Source organism: Hemiscyllium ocellatum, chromosome 34, assembly GCF_020745735.1.
Source record: "Hemiscyllium ocellatum isolate sHemOce1 chromosome 34, sHemOce1.pat.X.cur, whole genome shotgun sequence".
NCBI lineage: Eukaryota > Metazoa > Chordata > Chondrichthyes > Orectolobiformes > Hemiscylliidae > Hemiscyllium > Hemiscyllium ocellatum.
In genome coordinates this window covers 24045994-24070266 of record NC_083434.1, presented here as the reverse complement: position 1 = coordinate 24070266, position 24273 = coordinate 24045994, and the positions used below count along the sequence as shown (strand labels likewise).

The following is a 24273-nucleotide window of genomic DNA, read 5'->3' as shown; positions in this document are numbered from 1 at the left end:
AAATCCAAACTTTAGCTAGATGAGGAGAAAGTGAGGACTGCATATGCTGGAGATCAGTCAAGAGTGTGGTGCTGGAAAAGGACAGCAGGTCAGGCAACATCCGAGGAGCAGAAGAATCCACATTTCGGGCATAGATCCTTCATCAGAAAAATTTTGTTACATAACACAGCCAATAAATTAAATATTTAGAATAAAACTTCTTAGATTTTCTGAGGCCACAGAAACAGAGAATTGGAGCAATTGTAGGTCATTCAGCCCTATGAGCTTACTTCACCATTCAACACAATCATAGTTATCTTCCAAATCAGTGTCACATTGCTACTTTTCCCCCCCACCCCCATTTCCTTTGACTTCTTTAGCCCAAAGAATTACAGCTAACTCCTCCATGAAAATATTCAATGTTTTGGCCTCAACTGCTTTTTGTGGCAGAGAATTCTGCAGGCTCACCACCTTGGTGAAAAAATTCCTCATCTTAGTCTTAAATTGTCTACCCCCATATCCTTCAAGCATGACCCCTGATTCCAGACTCCCCTGTCACCAAGAACTTCCTGCATTTACCTGGTCTGGTCATGTCAAAATTTTATAGAGGTCTATGAGAAACCCCCCCCCTCTCTGAGCTTCTAAACTCCAGTGGATATAGTCTTAACCAATTCAATTTCTGTTCATGTGTCAGTCCTGCCAACCCAGGAATCAATCTGATTAACTTTCATTGTACTCCCTCCATAGCCTGAACATCCTTTCTCAAATAAGGAGACAAATATTGCAGACAGTAATGTAATTTGCTCAGGTAATCAAATCTTCTCGCTATGGAGGCCACATACCATTTGATGACTTCACCACCTTCTGCTCCTGCATCCTTACTTCCAGCAACTGGTGTACAAGGACACCCAAGTCGCATTGCACCTCCCAATCTATTGCCATTCAGATACGTCCACCTTCTTGATTTTGCATCTAAAGTGAATAACCTCTCACTTATCCACATTATACCAAGTATTTATCCATGCATTCAACTTGTTCAAACTGAGCATCTCTGTATCCTTTTCACTAATGCTTCCTTCAAAGTGGAGTCGCAGTAGTCAGGCTAGCGAAGAAGGCATTTGGTATGCTTGCTTTATTGGTCAGTGCACTAAATTTCAAATCTAATGTTGATCTTACTTTGTGCACCTCCTGTGCAGATATAACTTGCATGCTTCAATCTGTCTAAGCATCCTACAATCTGCATGTCCTTGTTTGCCATGATCTGCCTGTACTGCCCGCAGCATCAAGAACAGACAGCAGAATGAGATAAGCGGAGGACTAATCAAAGTCTGTTGAACTTTTAAGTGTTCCTTTATTTTCCCAGTTTAAACTACAAAAGACTTTTAATGATAACTGGAGTCATAGAGATGTACAACACAGAAATAGACCCCTTGATCCAATTCATCCATGTCGACCAAATATCCTAAACTAATCTACTCCCATTTGCCAGCATTTAGCCCACATACCTTTAAATGCTTCCTATTCATATCCCCATCCAAATGCCTTTTAAATGTTATAATTGTACCAGCCTCCACCATTCCTCTGGCAGCGCATTCCTGAATGCTTTCCAGTTTCACAACATCCTTCTGATAGAAGGGAGAGCAGAATTGTGTACGATATTCCAAAAGTGGCCTGTACAGCTGCAACATGACCTCCTAACTCCTATACTCAATGCTCTGACCAATAAAGGAAAACATACAAAATGCTTTCTTCATTATCCTATCCACCTGCGACTCCACTTTCAAGGAACTCTCTCTCTTTGATCAGCAACACTCCCCAGAACCTTACCATTAAGTGCGTTAGTCCTGTCCTGATTTGCTTTTCTGAAATACAGCACCTCACATTTATCTAAACTAAACTCCATCTGTTACTCCTCGGACCATTGGCCCATCTGATCAAGATCCTGTTGTACTCTGAGGTAACCTCCTTTACTGTCCGCTACACCTCTAATTTTGGTGTCATCCGCAAACTTACTGACTATATTCCTGATGTTCATATTCAAATCATTTATATAAATTATGAAAGGCAGTGGACCCAGGACAGATCCTTGTGGGACATCACTCGTCACAGGTCTCCAGTCTGAAAGGTAACCGTCCACCACTACCCTGTCTTCTACCTTCGAGCCAGTTCTGTATCCAAATGGGTAGTTCTTTCTGCATTCCATGTGATCTAAACTTGCAACCAATCTACCATGAGGAACCTTGTCGAACACCTTACTGAAGTTCAAATGAATCTTATTGTGTTAATTCTTTATTTTTCGATAATTCCATGCAGTAATGCTTAACTTTTTAACTGTCATTTCTCTTACTATTTTGTACCTAAATTTTTTTGTACTTAGGTTCCTTGGTGCCTAAGATGGCACCATGTGCGCTGACATAATACATTTTTCACAATATTCCTGGACTTCTATACCTGAGTACATGTGACAAAAAAATCTAAATCTTAAAAATAAACTTTTCACTGTACTTAGGTACATGTGACAACAATAAGTCAAAGCAAATCAATATAGTAGTTGGGAGGTCATGTTGTGGCTGTACAGAACATTGGTTAGGCCACTTTTGGAATACTGCATTCAATTCTGCTTTCCCTGCTACAGTAAAGATGTTGTGAAACTTGAAAGGGTTCAGAAAAGATTTACAAGAAATGTTGCCAGGGTTGGAGGGTTTGAGCTGAATATGCTGAGGCTATTTTCCCTAGAGCATTGGAGACGGAGAGATGATCCAATAGAGGTTTATAAAATAATGAAAGGCATGGACAGGGTAAATAGACAAGGTCTTTCTCCCAAGTTAGGTGAGTCCAAGACTAGATGGCATAAGTTTAAGGTGAGAGGGGAAAGATTTAAAAGGGACAACTTTTTCAAGCAGAGGATGGTGCGTATGGATTGAGCTACCAGATGAAGTGGTGGGGGCTGGTACAATTACAACATTTAAAAGGCATGTGGATGGGTACACGAATAGAAAGGATTTACAGAGGTATGGGTCAAATGCTGGCAAATGGGACTAGACTAATTTAGGATCTCTGGTCGCTATGGATGTGCTGGACTGAAGGATCTGTTTCCATGCTGTATATCTCTATGACTAGTCACTCCTTGCCACTCAAAGTGATCTGTTTATTTTTACATTTATACTGATTGTTTAAACATAGAAAGACATTCTAACATGTTTCACAGGAGATATTAGAAGACAAAAAATCCATTACTTTGACCAAATTTTAAAGAAGATTTTTAAAAGGAGGAAATGAAACAAAGTAGGGAGGCATTAATCCTTATGTAGTGACATACTTTATTCACTTTTCTCAACTATTCTTTTGCTGCATGGCATCCATCCCCGGCTTGAGAAACAACTCAAGATATTTTATGACAATCATTTGGAACACAACTTTGTCCCAAACAACCTGTCCAAAAGTGACCTTATGGAGGAAGCCTCATTACAATTTCAAGGAGTATAGGGATTCTACTGAACTAACAAGTCAAAGTAAGGATTTAGTACATTTGCACATTCATTTTTATTTTGCAATTTGAAAAAAAATCAAAGACCAAGAAAGGATGTTTGACATAGTAGGATTAAAAAAACGATCAAATTAAAATATGTTCTGAAGAAGGATCAATGGGTTTGAAACGTTGACTCTGCTTTTTCTCCAGATGCTGCTAGGCCTGCTAAGTTTCTCCAGGATTTTTTAAATATAAATGTTGGCTGGGACACCTTACTTGACAATATTCTTTTTGAAGCTACACATACTGAAGCTGAACCTTTTGATAGTCTGTTAATATTGGTATAGTCAAAAAGGAGTAGGATGGGTGAGATGCTGGAGAAATCAACAGTGACCTGTGTTCTGATAAATATATTTGATTTACAAAACCTATATGAGATGAATACAATTTCAATTGGTCAAGAATATAAACAGCATTTATGAAAAAACTGGAAACTTACTGGGATGTGTGGTAAAGTTATGGTGACTTGGTCACCTTTTCCAACCTGTAGCTCACCCTCACAAGAGGTATCAATGGATGCTGGTTTAAAATCATCTGAAGGAAAAATATGCATAGATCAGATACCAAAAAGAAATTTTAATCGACCAAATATGGTTACACACAGCCAATAAAATCACCTCATTTGCTTTGTGGATAGTTGCTTTTTATATTGTGCCACTACTCCTTTTCAAATAACTTATGTAAAACATTTTGTTTAACCATTTTAACTGAATTTTAGTTTTAACTCCTGTAGAAAACATTATACACTGTGCATAAGAATGCAAGTAGTATGAAATTTCAGAATTCATATTCTTGAATAACAGCCTTATATTAAATGATTGAGACGTTTTAAGTATCTGTCAATTAGTGAAAAATTTCAGTTCTTCGAAGTGAGTTAAGAATATGGTGTTTCATTGGGATAAATTTGTTTTTAAGTACAATGTAGCCAGTTGTGAAAACACTTCTGGCAAAGGGACTCTATTACTAACACATAATTATGTCCACATGAGTCATAGAGCTGTACAGCAATGGAAACAGACCCTTCGGTCCAACTTGTCCATGCCAACCAGGTATCCTGAATTAATCTAATCCCATTTGCTAGCATTTCGCCCATTTCTCTCTAAACCCTTCCTATGGCATGTACCCATCCAGATGTCTTTTAAGTGTTGTAATTTCAGCAGCCTCCACAGGGATTTGCAGAACAAAGCAGGCTTGTGGTGAAACTAAAGTACAATAGTTAGATGAAATGAAGGGAGAGTTGAAGTACAAGGGAAATAAGTTTTGGCAGGCTCTCCATCAATTATGTTCACATACATTTGTACTCTTCCTACTTTTAGGTGTATGAAGATGGGCAATCAGTATCTGAGTGATTTGACTATGATAATGCCACAAACACACATAGCCCTGTTGTTGCCCAGCATCTTGTATACAACATTTGTCTATCAATAGCAAACAGCATTCCTAGTTGATTTCGGACAAAGAGGGTCCATAACATCTTTGGGGTTACAGTCCAACAAGGAGCCCATGAGTCAGCGTAGGTAAGGAATATAGAAAATAGAGAGGAAAAAAAACTGGGTATTCCAAAACAATTCCAGTGCTCAAACAAATCAAGCATACACTATGATTTGTTGTAATTAGATGGAAAACACTCTCGATCAGTCTGAAATAGAAACAGTCTCAGCCACTCCCTGCAAGTTAGATCATGAGAAATGCCTATAGTACAGTAGAATAATTACTGCTGTGTTCACATATTCTTGGACAGATATTTAGCATACTACAAACATAGGTCAGGAGTACACCATTCAGCCTTGTGTTTACTCTGCCACTGAAACAGATGATTTATTTCATCTCTATTTACTCAATTATATTCCCTATCTCAAGGTTCTCTGTTCCAACAAAAATCTATTGATCTCTATCTAAAATTTGTAATTTGTATTTTGCAAGGAAAACTTTCAGATTTCCACAATTTCTTTCATGAAAAAGACTTCTAGGTTCTACTCCAAATTCCTCAGCAGTAATTTTAAGTGTGTAAACCCGTACTCTGGGCTTGCTCTAAGAAATAAAAACTTCTCGGTAACTACCCTATCAACTCCCTAATTCATTTTAAACCCATCAATCAGATCAATGTGTTGGCCTTGGCTCAGTAATCACTTGTGGAAGATTATTGGTTCAAGCCAACAGAGCACAAACCTAGACTGACAGTTCACTGCAATATTTTAAAAAGTGCTTTATATTTTATATTTATACTTTTATATATTCTTATATTTATTTGTCAGCTGGGGACTTGCAACTGCATGCATTCTCAGGTAAATGACAGAAAGCAGATGGTATGGTCAAAGGCTGTTTTTAAGATTGGAAGCCTGTGTCCAGTGGAGTACCACAGGGTTTAGTGCTGGACCGTGCTATTTGTTGTGGACATTAATGATCCAGACACAAATCTAGGAGGTATGATCAGTAAATTCACAGATGACATAAAATTGGTGGTGTGGTAAATCATGAGAAGCCTGAGACTACAGGATGATATAGTCAAACTGGTCTGGTAAATTTAATCCTGAAAAATTAGGTGATACATTTTGGGAGAACTAACAAGGCAAGCAGGTACATGTCAAATGGTAGGATCCAAGGATGCACAGAGGACTCAAGGGACCATGGTGTGCACGTGGATAGATTCTTGAAGACAGGTGGGTATGTTGGTTATGAAGGTACATGGGTTTTATTAGTCAATGCACTGAACACAAGACTATGTAGGTTATTATGTAGCTGCAAATAACATTAGTTAGGACATAGCTGGAATAGTTTGTGCAGGTCTGGTACTATATTACGGGAGGGATGTGACCTGTATTAAGAGATTTATATTTCAGAACAGACTCTACAGCAAGGAGATACACTTGGATTCGAGCGAATCCAACAAGACACTCCAGACGATGGAGTTGTTTTGCTTACAGCAGAGGGGGCCGTGATTGAGGTGTGCAAACTTAATTTTGATAGATATATAGGTAGGTAGAAAGAAACCTTTTCTCCTACAGGGGTCAATAACCAGGGAGCACAATTCTAACATTAGGAACAAGAAGATTAGAGCGAATCTGAGCAGTTATTTTATCACCCAAAAGGTTGTGGGTATCTCGAACTCTCTGTGAAAACCCTAGACATTAAATGACTATTTAGATAAACACTTGAAAGGCAATAGCATATAAGATACGGGCCAAGTGCTGGAAAATAGAATTAGAACAGATGTTTTATGACCGGGATGACATGATGGGTGGAAGGGTCTTTTCCGTGCTGTACAAACTCTATCCCCAGTACTATAATGAAGAACAAGGAGAAGCCACAATATTTAATCCCTCAATAGGGGAGTAACAAAAAAAAGTAGCAATTAAAAAGCAGAATACTGCGGATGCTGGAAATTAATACATCGCCGGTGGTGAGATATTGCTTTGTGTGTTTGTTTACGGGATTTCTAATACTGCAAGGCACTGTGGTGGGGGGGAGCCCCGAGGCCTGGGAGGCGCTATCGCAATGCAAATCTACGTTTGGGTGGCCCATCAATCACGCCAAACGTTAAACCCAGGGCATCTTTAATCCCTGCTCGTTTATAGTTGCCCTGTCGGGGAGGGGAGGTAGTGTTTTTTTTTCGCTTCGGAGGGCTTCGCGTAAGCTCGACTTCTGCGGTCAGTCCCGGGGAGACAGCGGGCCCCGGGTGCCGTGGTCGGCAGCCAGGAGTTCTCGGAGGCGCCGGGTAAACACACAAGGGACGGAGAGGGCCCGTATCCCTTCACTCTCGGTACCAGAACACACTCACTCTCGCTTATGTTTTCCCCGCCCATGTCACCGCCAGAGGTTGCAATTCGGGCCTGGGCCCAGGCCCCCAAGGCCCGCCTCCCCGGCCTACCTTCCCCGTTCACCCTGCCCCCGACCTCACTCACAGCGGATGGTGTGGAACGAGCTCTTGGGCCGTTTCTCGAAGCTCTCGCCCAGTTTCAGCACGTGCTCTTCCTTGCCCAGCGCCGGCTGCGCGGTACCATTCATCGCCGATCGCTTCAAACCATCAATTCTTTCCTTTTTCTTTACTCCCCACTCCCGAAGCGGCCGGCCTTGCGATCTCTTTCCTTTCGGATGTTCGGAAAACAAAAACAAAACGCGACCGACCGACCGAACCGCGCGCGCGACGGCCGTTAAATTCAAACAGCGAAAGGTACTGAGCTCGCGGACAGCGCCCGCGCGCACTGATTGTAGTGCGGGAGGAGAGTGGGAGCGCGCACCCGGAGACCAGGCCTCCCCGCTGTCGGTCGCTAGGGGACGGAGGGGGCTCTTTTTGCCTGTTCGGTAAGGAATATAGTATTCGGGCTCGGAGACTGACGTTTGTACTTTGTTTTACGTCCCGACCTCCTGCTCCGACTCCAATCAGACCCGGTCAAGTCGCGCCTGACATCAACTTATATTTCCATAGCGCTTTTTTTGGGGGGGCAAAAGAAAGGAACTTGAAGTGGCTCAAGGCCTACCCAGTGTGCTAGGTTTGATAATTGCTGAAAATATGTTGCTGGAAAAGCGCAGCAGGTCAGGTCAGGATTCCTGAAGAAGGGCTTATGCCCGAAACCTCGAATTTCCTGCTCCTTGGATGCTGCCTGACCTGCTGCGCTTTTCCAGCAACACATTTTCAGCTCTGATCTCCAGCATCTGCAGACCTCACTTTCTCCTCGTAGGTTTGATAATTGGCAACCTCTGAGATGCACAGACTCATAACCGCCTCTTTGAGATTCAGGGAGAGGAGCGAAAATCCGTGGAGCTATGTTTTAAAACACACCATGTCGAAAATACTGAGCAGTTCGAGCAGCTTGTGTGGAATGGGAACCAGAATAATTGTTGCAAGGCTGCATTTTTAAGGAATGGTTCTGCCAGCCCTTCAGAGTTTTCTAAATTTCAAATTTCCAGAATCTGCAATATTTTAGTTTTGTTTGGAGTAACGATTATGGAAGAGTATAATTATCCTGGAATAATAGCGGTGTAAAGCACAAATGAGGGGGAAGAATTATGAAGGGTCACTGGACTAAAAATATTAACTCTTGATTTCTCTCCACAGAGGCGGCCAGATCTGAGTTTTTCCAGCAATTTCTGTTTTTCTTTCTGATTTTCAGCAGCTGCTTTTGGTTTTTGGAAGAATTTTTTTTTATCAGTTTCCAGCCCGACAAAATAAAAGTATTGTAAGATCTGGTTCTTGGAACATAATTGCTCAAGTAGCTCAGGTGTCATAAGGGAGCATTAAGCAGAGAGTGATTGTAGCAGTGTGAAGTTTGGGTTATCCATGGAAAAGGAAAAAGAATGATCTAGAATAAAATACTCAATAAGAAGAGGACTAGTTTCATTTAGGGTACTATTTGATCTGTCCAGTTAAACTGGATTCAAAGATAAGTAGGTGAAATTATAGTGGACTGTCTGTAAAAATGATATTGCTCAATTGCATTTCCACAAAGAACCAGGTTGAATATAGAAAGCTCAGAGGGATAGGCAAAGATGCAATGATTCTAGCAGAAAGCACAAAATACAATTTTTTAAAAAAACTTCTGCATGAATGTAATAGTAAAAGGATGGGAAGAGGATAGGTGGGACCAATTTTAGTGGAGGCAGAAGACTTGCCTAAGATACTAAATTAGAACTTTGCCTCTGTCTTTACCATGTGAAAAGATACTGCTGATGTCATATGAAAGAGGAGATAATTGATACACCCAGATGAGTAATAGTTGACAAAGAGATGTTAGAAAGGCTGGCTATTCTTAAAGTTATTAAATCACCAGGATTGCAAGGACTGCACAAGAGAAGGGTATAAATTGCAGAGGTAATGGTCAGAATCTTCCAGTTTCCCATAGATACATTTGTGGTGCCAGAGAACTGTAAATATTGCAGACTTGCTCAGTCAAAATGTGAGGATAACCCCAGTAACTAAAAGCTAATCTAACCTCTCTGGTAGGGAAACTTTTAGAAACGATAATCTGGAACAAAATTGCCTATCATTTGGATGAGGATGCATTAATTAAGGAACAGTTTAAGGCAAATTATGTTCAGCAAATTTGATTAAGTTTTTGGTGAGGTAAGAGAGTTGAGTAATGAGGTTGATACATGGTTGATAATGTGCAGAAAAATCTGCAGTCTATGCAATAAAAGATACAATTGCAGTTTTGATTCAGAGCTCGATGGTACTTCTCAAAGGTCTTGAGTTGGCATCTATATGTAAACCAAGTTTCACCCATATAGAAGAGTCAGAAGGTAGACTGTCTGGTGCATGAGGATCTTAGTATCAGTAGGGATGTCACGATTGTTGAAGGCAGCACTCACAGACTGGATGTGAAGTTGCATCTCCACATTGATGTCAGCCTTAGATGAGAGGTAGCTTCCCAAGTTGGGAAGTATTCCATATTTAGGAGAATTTTTAAGTTGATCTTAATGAAGAGATGAATGAGAACTTGACGTGGGACAGGCTGGTAAAGGAATTGAGTCTTGTTGAGGCATACTGAAGTTCCACAAATGAGGTCATTGCCATTTCTTTTTTCTTGGATTTCAACTGGTTGAAGTTGGAACATTTTCTGTTCATCCTGTAAACAATGTCTAGACTGTTAGGAAGCTTGTTCTAGACAAGATGAATAATGGTAGTGAAGAAGATGGAGAAAAAGGTGGACGTGATGACACATCTTTGCTTGACCCCTGACTTGACCTCAAATATTCTGTCATATTACCACTGATGAGGACCATCGCTGACATTTGTCATGGAGGATGTTGAGAATTGCACTGGACTTTGATAGGATCTTCTATAGCACTTCCTGACTGACTGAGTCAAAACCCTTGATCAGGTTGATGAAGGCTATGTAGAGTGGTTGTTGTTCCTGGCAAGATCCTTGAGAAGTATCATGAATATTGTTTGAGACAGATTCTCCATCATCTGGGAGGACAGGCATATTAATATTCAACATCCTTGAAGCAGCTATCAGCACCAGCATCGAGGCTATGATAATCTGAAATCAAATCTTGTGTTGGTGATGTGCTTAGGATGCAGCTACGAAAATAAATCTTCTTCACTTAAGAATATGTATAGGGTATAAGCAGGGAAAGAGGTAAGTTGTGAGTTTTGTGAAACAAGAGGTTCAGTCGAACTTGACTCAGATCAGATCAGATTTTTCAGTTAACAGTGGGGTGCTGGAGGCAAAGTTAATGGGTTAACAAGGTGGAAAAGCAGTCAGTATGTAGAGCCATTTAACAATTTGGAAGCAAGGTCAGCTAACAAGGGGAAAAAATATTCATTATGTGAAGTCATTTATTCATTGTGTAACAGCAGATGGTTTAATCTTTACTATTGACACTCGCTGATTGTAATGGTCACCCATTATGTATGTTAAAAAAATCTTCTGCATGAATGTAATAGTAAAAGGGTGGGAAGAGGATAGGTGGGACCAATTTTAGTTTAGGCAGAAGACTTGCCTAAGATACTAAATTAGAACTTTGCCTCTGTCTTTACCACGTGAAAAGATACTGCTGATGTCATATGAAAGAGGAGATAATTGATACACCAGATGAGTAATAGTTGCCTTATGTATGTCGCCTTATCTGGATGTTCTTCCTGTAAAATGACTATATAATTCATTAAGAAACTGCTATTACAGAGAGAACCGAGAACTCGTGTCCCTGTGCACATGGATGATTGTTCTCTCTCCCTCCAGGGCCCGAAATAAAGATGAAGGAGGTAAAACTATACTGTGTCTCTTGAGTGATTTGCTTCGACTGAGGGGAGAAACAGGGAAACTTGAGGAAGACATTTGAACGAGAAGAAGGCAAGAAAGGTTTTCAGAGACTCCTGTAGGATTTCCTCGAGATGCAACAAAGATGTCAACACATGGAAAACCCTTGTTCAGAAGAAACCAAATTGAAAGAAGTTCCTACATGAAGTGAACACCCAGTGGCAAGAGGAAATATAAAAAAAGAGCTAGATAAAGGAATACTAAAGACTTCAAGGCTGAGGACCAATTCCACCTCCTCAAAACACCTGCTATATGTGCAGTAGGAAATGCAGCTCAAGGATCGGGCTCATTAGCCATGCAAGGACCCACAGAATTAGATTAGATTACTTACAGTGTGGAAACAGGCCCTTCGGCCCAACAAGTACACACCGACCCGCCGAAGCGCAACCCACCCATACCCCTACATTATCCCTTACCCCTTACCACTATGGGCAATTTAGAATGGCCAATTCACCTGACCCACACATCTTTGGACTGTGGGAGGAAACCGGAGCACCCGGAGGAAACCCACGCAGACACGGGGAGAACGTGCAAACTCCACACAGTCAGTCGCCTGAGTCGGGAATTGAACCCGGGTCTCCAGGCGCTGTGAGGCAGCAGTGCTAACCACTGTGCTACCGTGCCACCCATGAACAGTAACACAGAATTTCCTAGATTGGCAATCACTCAAGAGTATGATTGTCCACAATGAAGACGACAAATGCGAAGACATGTGACTTAATGCATTTTGATAGAAAGGATAAGGAAAGACATTTATTTTACAAAAAGATACAAATCTAATGGAGTGCAGAACCAGAGAGGCTGGCACCTTTTTATGTGCATAAGTAATAATGGGTTGCAGGAATCATTGCGAAACCGATTATTTGAGAAAACAGGTCATTAGTTTTTAATAAGTAAATACATACAACACAAAAGCAAGAAGGTGATGATATTTTAAAACACACACTTTCAGGCTCAGTTAAATATTGTGTTCAATTTGGGGCACCTTTTTTTTGATTCGATTTCCTACAGTGTGGAAACAGGCCCTTCGGCCCAACAAGTCCACACCGACCCTCCGAAGAGTAACCTACCCAGACCCATTTCCCTCTGACTAATGCACCTAACACTATAGGCAATTTAGCATGGCCAACCCACCTGACCTGCACATCTTTGGACTGTGGGATGAAACCGGAGCACCCGGAGGAAACACACGCAGACACTGGGAGAATGTGAAAACTCCACACAGACAGTCTGCCCGAGGCAGGAATCGAACTGGGACCCTGATGCTGTGAGGCGGCAGTACTAACCACTGAGCTACCATGCTGACCCCTTTGGAGAGAAGGTGTGGAAAAAGTTTACAAAAAATATTCCAGGGATGAGCGAGTTCATTTCTGTGGATAAATTGTAAAAACTGGGGTTGGTTTCCTTAGGAAAAAACAGGGCTGGAGATGTTCAGAAGCTTGAGGACTCCAGACAAAGTAGATGCAGAGAAACTGTTCCCATTCATGGAAGTTTTGAGTGCCAGAGGATGCCATTTAACACAATTAACAAAAGAAGCAAAGACAGCATGTGGAGATCCTTTTTTATCCAATTAATGGTTAAGATCTGGAATGTGTTCACACGAATTCTAGAGGCAGATACAGTCATGCCTTTCTGAAGGGCATTGTGTTAGCATCTGTACAGGGAAGTGTGGAAGGGAATGCGGTTACTTTTGTGTGGACACAACTTGCTAAATGATCATATGTTGTCGTCATTTTAGGATTCTAGATCTGGACTCTGAACTGGCATTCTCTGAGATACATGGACTAATAACTGGAGCTCTTTGAAATCTACAAGTACCTCATAAGTGGCACTGTCTTGGAGTATGCTTATTAATAAGTGGTACCCTTGATAACTTTAGCTCCTCTTGGATATGCAGCCTAATGACTGGCTTGGTCTGAGGTATACAGCACGTATAAGGGAACACCCCGAGATATCTGTAATGAAACAAGTGTAGCATGTGCACTACAAGTTTATATGTTCACAACTTTACAAAAAAGCAAATCATATTCTATTATCTTTAAATGCAGCACTAACCTGAGAAGCTTTCAATTGCATTGTATTGTTTTGAAATTTAAATCACAATCTAAAGTTTTTTTTTTCTTTTGTATTAAGACCCTCTGGAATTTTGCAAACATGATGGGAGATGACATGGAAACAAATTCTTTTTGTGGTATCCAGACATACCAAACAGAAGGGATAAACGACTGGTCTTTAAGCAATAAGGTAGTAACTGTAACACCCTCCAGACCAGAAATGCCTTTTCAAGTCAGAGGGCAAAAGGGAAGAATCCTTACCTCTGAAGAAGCCGAGAAGCTCATGAAAGATCAGACCTTAGTGTCCAATTTTAAGCAAAAGAAGCTTGAAAGTGATGCACAGAAGAACTGGGATTTATTTTACAAAAGGAATAGCACAAACTTTTTCAAAGATAGACATTGGACAACCAGGGAATTTGAAGAATTGAAAGCATGTAGAGAGGTAAGTGATATTTAATGAAGGAAACCCAGACTTATGAGTTAATGAACTGCCATTTCAGCTGTAAGTAAGTCTAGTGCAAATGGCAAAGAACATACTGGTTTAAAAAAAGTTTGGTTACAAATGTGGCCGATCACTCCATATATCTTGCCTTCTTGATCACCTCTAGGAAGCTGCTTCACTTTGTACAGTTTCTATTTGCCCTGTATAATCTTCAGGAATTACTTTTTTCACCCCCTTCCAATCCTCCATAATTCCCAGCGTTTTCTATGGTCCCGTCCTTGCCAGCACTTCTTTCTTTTATAAGCTACCAACACAGACATTATTTACAGGTTTGAGATCTGTTTCAATATACATGCTAATCCTCCGGCTTTATCTCTAAACAATCAATAATGTCATTCCCATCTTGTAACAGAACACTCATCAAATACTGATAGGTACATGAGGCTGAATTTGCTATAATTGTACATTGAGAAAACTGAATCCATTTTATGGAACTTCTGTCACTGCACTCTGAGCTGCAGTACTATCACATTCTCAACTACTTGCTTACAGGTTGCTAAAGTTCATTGTAGTGCTATTTTGTTAAACTTCAAGCTCCATTCCTTATCCACTATCATGATAACCTACTTACGCCTGTAGAACATTGTCAATCTCTAATGTCAGAGCACATCTCTTTTATTTTTGTTTTTGTGATTGAAAGACTTGACTCCTTAGTGGTTCATTCAAACAAAACACAGCTGATTCCAAACTGTATTGCCCATACCCTATCCTATTACTTAAAGCTTCTTTCTTGTTGACTTCCAATAGCTGTCTCCAAAATAGCTAATTTCAAATTCCATTTAAAATCTATACTCAGTCTTGCCCCCACCCCACCCTTGCTTCCAACCTTGCATTCCACCCTGTGTTCTTTGATCTTCTGATTTTGTCCCCAAGTGCATCTCCCCCAGTCATTTATCTAGCAGGTGCCAGGACCATTCATCTATCCGAATATCCTCATGAAACCCCTTCTCAGTTTCTTCAGCCTGCATATTCTGGTTATCTCTTCTATTCCTGCTGAACATATCCACTGTTCTGACATGAACTGCAGTTGATGTTTTTACAATATTTAATGTTCTGTAAATATGCAATTTTACAAAATTTTTGTTTCTTGTAGTTTGAGAATCAAAAACTAATTGTCTTGGAAGCTGGCTGTGGAGTTGGGAACTGCTTATTCCCTCTTTTAGAGGACGATCTAAATGTCTTCATTTATGCGTGTGATTTCTCTCCCCGAGCGATAGAATTTGTGAAGGTACACACAAGATCATTTGTAATTGGCTGTGATATATTTCTTGATTTATTTTTACATGTTTGCTGAAGTATTTAAGGTTAGTTGAGATGATTAACACTAACTCTATCTCCCCTGGTGTATTGGTTACCATAACATTTCTCTGGCTAACTGTGGAGACAATCAGAGTCACTACACTGTCCTCATAAGGAGTGAAGAACTGAATGTCAGGCAGCATTTCACCGTTCTAGAGTCTTTCCTCCTTGAATGAGAGAGAGGATGTATTAAGAGAGACAAAGATGAGTGGCTCAGCTGTTACATTTGGTGTAGATGAGGATATGCCCCAAGTGAGTGATAAGACAGTACAGAGGGCATGAATGGTTATTGCTGTTGGGGATTGGACTTGACAATTAGTGAAGGAAGACGTTGCATGAACAAGTGAGAGTGGTTGAACATGAACATTGGTGGAAGGTGGGGTAAAATAGCAGAAGTCGTAAGTGTAAGAAATTGGAGAGAACATGGCAATACTTAGGCTGGTTAAGTGAAGAGAGATATTGACCTTATTCCTGCAATGCTGTGCATTCCTCCAGACAGTTGAAACTGCTTTAACCCAAGCAACAACTTCTGGCCAGGATGGCATGGTCTGCTGTCATGACCTTTTTACAGCTGGTCATCGAGGAAGAGGAAATTCTGCATTTGCATCACCCCATTTGAAAGAACCTCCAGGACCCTGCCTGCAAAGGCAGCGTGCCATTCTCCAACACTTCTGTCTACCGTGACATTTGCCCCGGTCAGGTATTGTGCAAGGCAGCGCCAGAGCTGCGATGCTTGTCTGGGTACATGACAGGCCTTTAAAGATAGGACAGTGCAAAGGGTGCTGTTGAATTGATACACATTGATTACATTGAATTGATAGTGTTAATTACAGGGAGATCTTTGAGTACAATTCAGTAGTGCCCCTAAAGTGGCGAGCAGTTAAAGTGGTAAAAATGTGAATGGCATGCTTGCTTTCATTGAGTGTAAAACTTCAGTTAGACCACATTTGGAGTATTATGTGCAGTTCTATTTTTCACACTTTAGGAAGGATATGGAGGTTTGAAAAGGGCATAAAAGAGAGTTACCAGGATGTTGCGTGGAGGAGAACTGAATAGCTATAAGGTGAGGTTGGATAAACTTAGATTGTTTTTGCTAGAGCAACAGCATGGTTCAGGTGGATAGCTGGATCTTTATCCCATGATGAATAGTTAGAATCTTTGTCCCAGGGTGGAAATATCAAATACCAGGGGGCACAAGTTTAAAGTGAGAGGGGGAATGTTTTTAAAGGGGATGTGCGAAGTATGTTTTTATGAAGAGGGTGGTAGGTGCCTGGAATGTATTTCCAGGGGAGATGGTTAAAAACAAATACAACAATAGCAATGTTTAGATGGCACATGAACAGCCAGAAAATAGAGGGTTACAGACCATGTGCAGGGAGATGGGATTAATTTAGAATGGCATCATGGTGGGCCAAAGGGCCTGTTCCTATACTGTACTGTTATATGTTCTGTGAGTTCCAGGATATCTGCTGAAATGATCTCGGATTTTGCATGTAGGTTTGCTCGCTGAGGTGGAGGGTTCATTTCCAGACATTTCGTCACCCTACCAGGCAAATCTTCAGTGGGCCTCAGGCGAAGCAGTGTTGATAATTCCTGCTTTCTATTTATATGTTTGGGTTTCTTTGGGTTGGTGATGTTATTTCCAGTTCTTTTTCTCAGGGATAGATAGGGTAGATGGGGTCTAACGCAATATGTTTGTTGATGGAGTTCCGGTTGAAATGCCATGCTTCTAGGAATTCTCGTGCATGTCACTGTTTGGCTTGTCCGAGGATGGATGTGTTGTCCCAGTCGAAGTGGTGTCCTTCCTCATCTATATGTAAGGATACCAGTGAGAGAGGGTCACATTATTTTGTGGCTAGTTGATGTGGGACAACACATCCATCCGAGGACAAGCCATGATCTAAGGTTGGCTCTTGGTAAGATGGGTCTGGAATTGGAGTTGAGGAATGGCATAGGGTTAAGAGAGGTTGCTAATGAGGCAAGTGTAGTAAGAGAGAGTTTTCTGGAGGGAACTTGAGTTCAGTCAACCTAGGTAAGATTCAACCTGTAGCTGCTACTACAATGGAAGAAGCTACAGCATAGCACCATTCCACAAACAGCAATGAAATAAAACAAACCTGTTTGATATTAAATGATATTAAGTACTGTATTGCCAAGTTTAACAATTCTTCAGATGTTCCAAATAATTCATGACCTATTTTAAGATATCAGTTAGAATGCTTTAAAAAATATCAAAACTAATCAAGTTTTTGAGTGTAGTCAATGGGAACATTCTGTTCAGATTCCTTATCCATTCTTGCATTTGTTTCTTTTAAAGCAAAATCACTTGTACCATACTGAACGATGTAAAGCCTTTCGGTGTGATCTAACGAAGGACAGTTTACTAGAGAATATACCAGCAGACTCTGTGGATGTTGTAACATTGATCTTCGTGCTTTCTGCTATTCATCCTGACAAGATGCAACTAGCATTAGAAAATATCTATAAAGTTAGTATTTGATTGTAGGCATGATGTGATCTTATACATGGTGATATAATTGGGGAGCATTCAGAAAAATTAAAATAAAATATTTCTGCCAAAGTAGTGAGATTGAACTTGAAGTAAATTATTATCTGCTATATTGGCTTTGTTATCTGCTTTCATAAACATGTACACTTTTTATAACTTAAAAATATTCAACATGTTGTCTGTGGGATTCTTTGTTAATTGGACTTTGGAGACCTTTTTAGTGAGCAATGGGGATATCAAATTTATCTTATGGAGAAAAATAAAAGTTAGTGAAGTAATTTTAACATTTTGTTGCTATACATAGTCTCATTTGTAAAACATTTTGCACCCATATCTTCTGACCTTGTGTTGGCTTTTGCTAATTCACTGAGAAAGATACCCATTAAAGTAATACAGTTGAATTATTCCCGTAGGCTACTTGGTGCATCATTATGAAAGACCTACTAGCTGTGACGTTGCTTCTTGTGTGTCTGTGACAGATACTGAAACCTGGTGGAAGCATCTTGTTCAGAGATTATGGACTGTATGATCACACCATGCTCCGATTTAAAAATGGCCACAAACTTGGACCAAACTTTTATGTTCGTCAAGATGGAACAAGATCTTTCTTCTTTTCAGATGGTGAGATTTGTTATTTAAAACATGTTTTTGCTGCTTGTAATTGACTATCAGATGGTATGATAGTTGTATTGTATAATACTTGCTTTATATCTACACTTGGAGATTTCTTGAAAATTTTTCTTTATGAAGTTGGTGACTCAAAATGGGTTACTATCAGCAGACTCTGGTACATGTCTCTTCATCATTTGGGAAACTGCAAAATGAGCCCTGGCATGCTATTTAGTCCTGTATATTACATCCAACATGATCCTGTTGTCACCAGCCTTACTTCCAGCTAGTGCTTCAGGATGGTGTTATAAAAAACTTGCTTGAATAGTCAAAGTCAGTAGTTACTATTATTCATGTGTCATATGGAATATTTTAAATTTTTATTATATACAATCATTCTTCAGTATAGAAAGCAACATACAGACCAGATATAACCTAATTGAATGTAAACTGGTATTAATCTCCAATCTATAAAAAATACTAATAGTTACATGTTTATTTTCACTGATTTTGCTTTGCTACTTGTACTTGATTGCCTTGTATGGTGATTCCTTTCTTAATTCTAAGTAAAATTCAGTACATGCTTATCCGTACTGATAATTTGGTATGCCTCAGCAACTTTTCTGTTGTTACAACTTGAACAGCCTTGAACATTGTGTCTCACAGCACTGGGTTCATCCCGTTTCTAGGCTAACCCTTAACTTTCAATCTCTGACTTTCTCCTGATTCTCTGATCTTATGTATGAACATGCCTTTTGTTTTTTTTTTGCATGGGTTACCCTTTAGCAAAGTATTTTTATGTTCTTCCTTACATTTTACTATTGTTGACTTCCTCAGTGTCTTTGCTGCCAAAATCTTTATGACTTCTATATTGTGGTTCTGTTCACCGAGCTGGAAGTTTTTGTTGCAAACGTTTCGTCCCCTGGCTAGGAGACATCATCAGTGCTCTGGAGCCTCCTGCGAAGCGCTTCTTTGATGTTTCTTCCGATATTTATAGTGGTCTGTCCTTGCCGCTTCCGGGTGTCGGTTTCAGCTGTCCGCTGTAGTGAGTCCTTAGGACTCATAACGGCACACAAACCAACAGCCACGCTCAGACAACAACTTACTAGAACAAAGGAGCCGATACCCAACATGAGCAAAACTAATGTAGTTTACAAAATACCATGCAAGGACTGCACAAAACACTATATAGGACAAACAGGAAGACAGCTTACAATCCGCATACATGAACATCAACTAGCCACGAAACGACACGACCAGCTATCCCTAGTAGCCAGACACTCAGACAACAAGCAACATAAATTCGACTGGGAAAACACTACTATCATAGGGCAAGCCAGACAGAGAACAGCCAGGGAATTCCTAGAGGCATGGCATTCATCCACAAACTCCATCAACAAACACATCGACCTGGACCCAATATACCAACCACTACAGCGGACAGCTAAAACTGACACCCGGAAGCGGCAAGGACAGACCACTATAAATACCGGAAGAAACATCAAAGAAGCGCTTCGCAGGAGGCTCCAGAGCACTGATGATGTCTCCTAGCCAGGGGACGAAACGTTTGCAACAAAAACTTCCAGCTCGGCGAACAGAACCACAACAACGAGCACCCGAGCTACAAATCTTCGCACAAACCTTGACTTCTATATTCCTTTATTAACCTTCTTGTACAATATAATGCAATGATGAGACCTACTTATGGAATGGTCAGTGCCATCCGAAATAATCTAAACCATGGGTATAATTCTATAAAAGTGACCTTCTTGATTTTGTAGTTTCTTGTATTTGTTTGTTGTCTTGTACCATGTGCATGGTATGATTTTGTGGGGTTCTTTTTCAGTGGTTAATGTATTTCGGACTGAGGAATAGAGCTATCTTATGTCCAATATGCAAGATTACTTGGATTTTCTCATTTTCAAAAAAGCTCTGCTTAGGGCACATTATGATCATGCTGCAGTACCACTGTCTTCTCACTGTTTTGGATCCTTTCAGTAGAAAACATGCATAATCGGTGTGCCTGCCATTTGACCTTCATTATGAATAACTCTTCACATTATCCAGCTGATCGATTCAAATTCATTTTTAACACAACTGGTACTGTTTGATAACAGACATTCCCAAATTTACTTGCTTCTAGTTTTGATTGTTAGCATTTTGTCCATGAAGCCACTTTATTGCTCCTTTGGCACTGTTTCCACCAGACAGCTGACCACTCAATTTCCCTTCTTATCGTGTTACCAAATATTTTCTTACCATGTTACCATATATTCTGATATTGTAAACAGCTCTTCCTCCTCTTCAAACCTTCAAGCATCACCCTTTCTAACAAAAGAAAATACTTTCCCAACACCCTTGAAAACCACCACTCCCCCTTTTTTCCTTTCCAGAGTGTTTGAATTTATTGTGATCTTGAAAGTTCACATCTAACTTTCATTTAAATTCCCTCAAATCAGATGTCCACCCCTGCCAAAATGATTCTTCATCAAAAGTTACAAATGACTCAGTGTGTGATAGTGACAAAGTTACATTTTCTCTTCTCCTCCTCCTCTGTCTTTCTACAGTCTTTGTATAGTTGACCACACAATCCTTCTCTGTCTTCACTTCATAGCTCTGAAGCTGGATGCAGCTGCTCACGTGGTTGGGCTGTATCCATCTAATCATACCAGAAAATCATCTACAATGGTTTTCCTTCCTCTGTCCCACACCATTGTCTCTGGTCTCTGAGGATTAATCCTTGGCTTCCTCCTATTTCAAACCTACACGCTGTTCCTTGGTCACTATCATCCAAAGCATAAAGAGAATTTTTATGTGTATTAACAGTATCCAGCGCTAGCTCACTACCACCTTTCTCAACTGCTTCACACTCTCTAAATTATCAAACAGGTGGTCTGAATTTCACTATAGAATGGCAGAATTTTCCATTGATTAAATTTTGAAAGAATTGTTAGCATATTTTTCTTTCAGTCCACACGACAAAGTCCTTTCTTTAGTGACTGAATCCATACCTTGTCCTGGGAACTAATTTGAAGCTTTGATCACTGAGACCACCTCATCATAGCGTCGCCTGACTGTACCCCTGCTTTAGCTCATCTACTGCTGAAATCCTCAAAAATACCTTTGTTACCTCTAGACTTAATACTTAATACACTCCTAGCTAAGTTTCCACATTATAACCTTTGTAAACTTGATTTTTTTAAAAAAACTCTTCCTGCCCACACCCACTATCCTATTCAACCATCTCATCTATACTTGCTCACCTACATTAACTAATGGTTAAGTAACGTCTTGCTCTTAAAATTCTCAACTTTGTATTCAAATTCCTCTCTGGCCTTATCCTCCACATCTCCTCAGCCTTTCAATTCTTTGAGAGAACCTGTATTTCTGTAAATCTGAGTAGACTTAATGGGCCAAATGGCCTAATTCTGCTGTTATATCTTATAGTCTGTTTCAATATCTTTGCTGTAAAATGTGAGCCATTATTAGTTGGTAACCTTTTTGGAAAACTCCCATCAATAGAACTTTGTTCCCATAAAATCTTCATAATCTTCATTAACTTCACAGGCTTGAAATGTTTTACCTACAGAAAAACTATTATCAATAATAACTAAGCTAAACTGATGCCACTTGTGTGTTTGTTTATTTGTTGTGGCCAGTGGACCCGTATAATCAATTTGTATTATTTCCCATGAACTGTTATTTTGGTGAGGGATGCCCATTGGAACTTTTTCACTTTACATGGACAGGATTTATTTAGGCGCAAATCAAATTAGAAGCAGAATGATGCAGAATATCCTGATGTATTGGTACCAGTAATAACTGTGTAACTTATCCATGACTTGAGAAATAGATTTATGCCATCCACTCAATGTTTGTGTATGTGTCCCATGTTCTGAGATGAGGAGTAACCCACATCACGTGGGGTCATTCTTACTTGGTACAAAATGCAGTGCAGATCCTTCCTGTGATATATTATTTAGCCTCTTTGACTATTACTATATTGGGTCAAATCCTGGTGAGGTTTTAAATCAGGTATGGTATTACTTTATCAGACTGATGCTAGTGACTGTGTGGCAAATGCTTCCTATGGAATCCCTTTTATTACTGTTTCTCTGATAATTAGCGATGTACATAGACTTCTAGGAATTTTTCACGATTCAGAAGGCGCCCTGTCCTGTCCATTAGGTCCAATGTGAATAACCTGTAATTTTCCTACATTGAAATCTATTTGCCAGTTTTGTCCATTTCCTTAATTTATTAGGATATCTTTGTAATTTTATGCCTTAATCAACATTGCTTACATTGCTGACATAAACCTAATGTTTTCAAGATGTTCAAATTGATTTAAAATAAGAACGCATGACTTTAAAACAAGTTTTTAAGCTCAAATTCAATTAAGACAAAGTAATTAATAGTTCAAATTGATTTTCTGTACAACATTTCAGCAATCATGACTTCTTTTTAGTAAAACAATCCATTTGGTGCTTTATGCACTTGCCTTATTATAGTCAAAATAAATCCATTCCAACATCTTTAACTTACAAATTTCCCCAAATTCTAGGTGAATCTTACCTTTTTTTTTCCAATTCTGCTTTTTAACAGCATTAAACCAATCACATTACTACCTTTTTTTTCCAGTTTTGAAGAAGTCATTTTCAACACAATGTTTCTCTCTCCATTTGCTACAGGACCTTATGAGTACTTCAGGGGCTTGTTTTTTGTTGTGGATTTTCAACATCTGCAATATTTGCTTTTACCATTCGAATAGATTTGCTCCTCTGTTTAACAATATTGATCCATCTATAATACAGAAAAAAACATATTTTACAGAGACGTGCATACAATAACAACAGATGTAGACATTTATTAATCCCTTAATGCTGGAATTGGGAAGTCGCATTCCTGTAGCAGTTTGTTTCAGTCCATATTTAAAAATCTTTTCCTCGTTTTTCTATATCATTCTAGAATACGTGGCACAACTCCTGACAGCTGCTGGATATGAAGTACACGTCAATGAATATGTGTTCCGTGAAACTGTTAATAAGAAGGAAGGTCTTTGTGTTCCAAGAGTTTTTCTTCAGTGCAAGTTTAAGAAGCCAGATAGAAACCGAATAGATTTAACCTGCTGAACAGTTTAGTGATGCTCTCTTTTAGAATTTAAGTTACAATATTTGAACTTTCCATCTTGTATGTGGAACCCTAGCAGAATGTAAAATTTAGGGCGGCACGGTGGCACAGTGGTTAGCACTGCTGCCTCACAGCGCCAGGGACCTGGGTTCAATTCCCGCCTCAGGTGACTGACTGTGTGGAGTTTGCACATTCTCCCCGTGTCTGCGTGGGTTTCCTCTGGGTGCTCCGGTTTCCTCCCACAGTCCAAAGATGTGCGGGTCAGGTGAATTGGCCGTGCTAAATTGCCCGTAGTGTTAGGTAAGGGGTATATGTAGGGGTATGGGTGGGTTGCGCTTCGGCGGGTCGGTGTGGACTTGTTGGGCCGAAGGGCCTGTTTCCACACTGTAAGTAATCTAATCTAAAGGCAGAGAAATGTACTCCTGGCACTCTGCCAAGATTGCAATGTGAATGGTTTCTTAAAAATCTGAAGTAGGAGCAAGGGATAAGCTGGTGATCTCAGCTGCTCTGCTTCCTGGGTGAGCATTGCTGAGTTGAAACTCAATGTATCACTACCCAGGTGCAGGAAAGTTAGAAGGGAGAGGAACTCCAGGGCTACTCTAGTGGGCTGCTTAATGGCAGACTGTGCAGCACTAATTTGAATATAAATGAGCTGACTGTCTGCCAAAACGGTTCAGCTGAGTCCAAGGAGACCAAAGACCACACTAATTAAAATTAGAGATCTCTTATATTTGCAAAAAAAAACACAGCTAAAATTATTGTATTGCGTGATATCTGATTAGAATTTTTGGAAGTCCTACACCTCTTCTAATCTATTTCACTTTTATAAAGTATGTGATGGTGGAGGTTTTATAAACTTGTGACATTTGCTATTCATTTGAATAAAGTAGTGTTTTTAAACA

The 24273-nt window shown here is 39.9% G+C and overlaps 2 protein-coding genes across 7 annotated transcripts in view; one reads left to right on the top strand and one right to left on the bottom strand.

Annotated features, from left to right (window-relative positions):
• eaf1 (ELL associated factor 1) overlaps positions 1-7776 on the bottom strand; it is a 25392-nt gene extending 17616 nt beyond the window's left edge. The window contains exons 1-2 of the mRNA XM_060849940.1: positions 7411-7776; positions 3948-4042 (exon numbers count right to left, since the gene is read on the bottom strand). Of these exons, the coding sequence (XP_060705923.1) occupies positions 3948-4042; positions 7411-7513 (198 nt within the window). The 5' untranslated portion in view covers positions 7514-7776. The remainder of the gene's footprint in view (positions 1-3947; positions 4043-7410) is intronic.
• On the top strand, positions 6862-24273 carry LOC132832180 (tRNA N(3)-methylcytidine methyltransferase METTL6-like). Of its 6 annotated transcripts, XM_060849939.1 has the most exons (6): positions 7690-7810; positions 11191-11213; positions 13402-13764; positions 17441-17611; positions 18112-18253; positions 23210-24273. In XM_060849939.1, exons 2-6 carry the CDS (start codon positions 11205-11207, stop codon positions 23371-23373), a joined length of 849 nt encoding a protein of 282 aa, XP_060705922.1. In that variant the 5' UTR covers positions 7690-7810; positions 11191-11204; the 3' UTR covers positions 23374-24273. The 6 variants fall into 6 exon arrangements, with proteins under 6 accessions (XP_060705917.1, XP_060705921.1, XP_060705919.1 ...); XM_060849934.1 differs by lacking the exons at positions 7690-7810; positions 11191-11213 and adding an exon at positions 6862-6908; XM_060849938.1 differs by lacking the exons at positions 7690-7810; positions 11191-11213 and adding an exon at positions 7084-7104.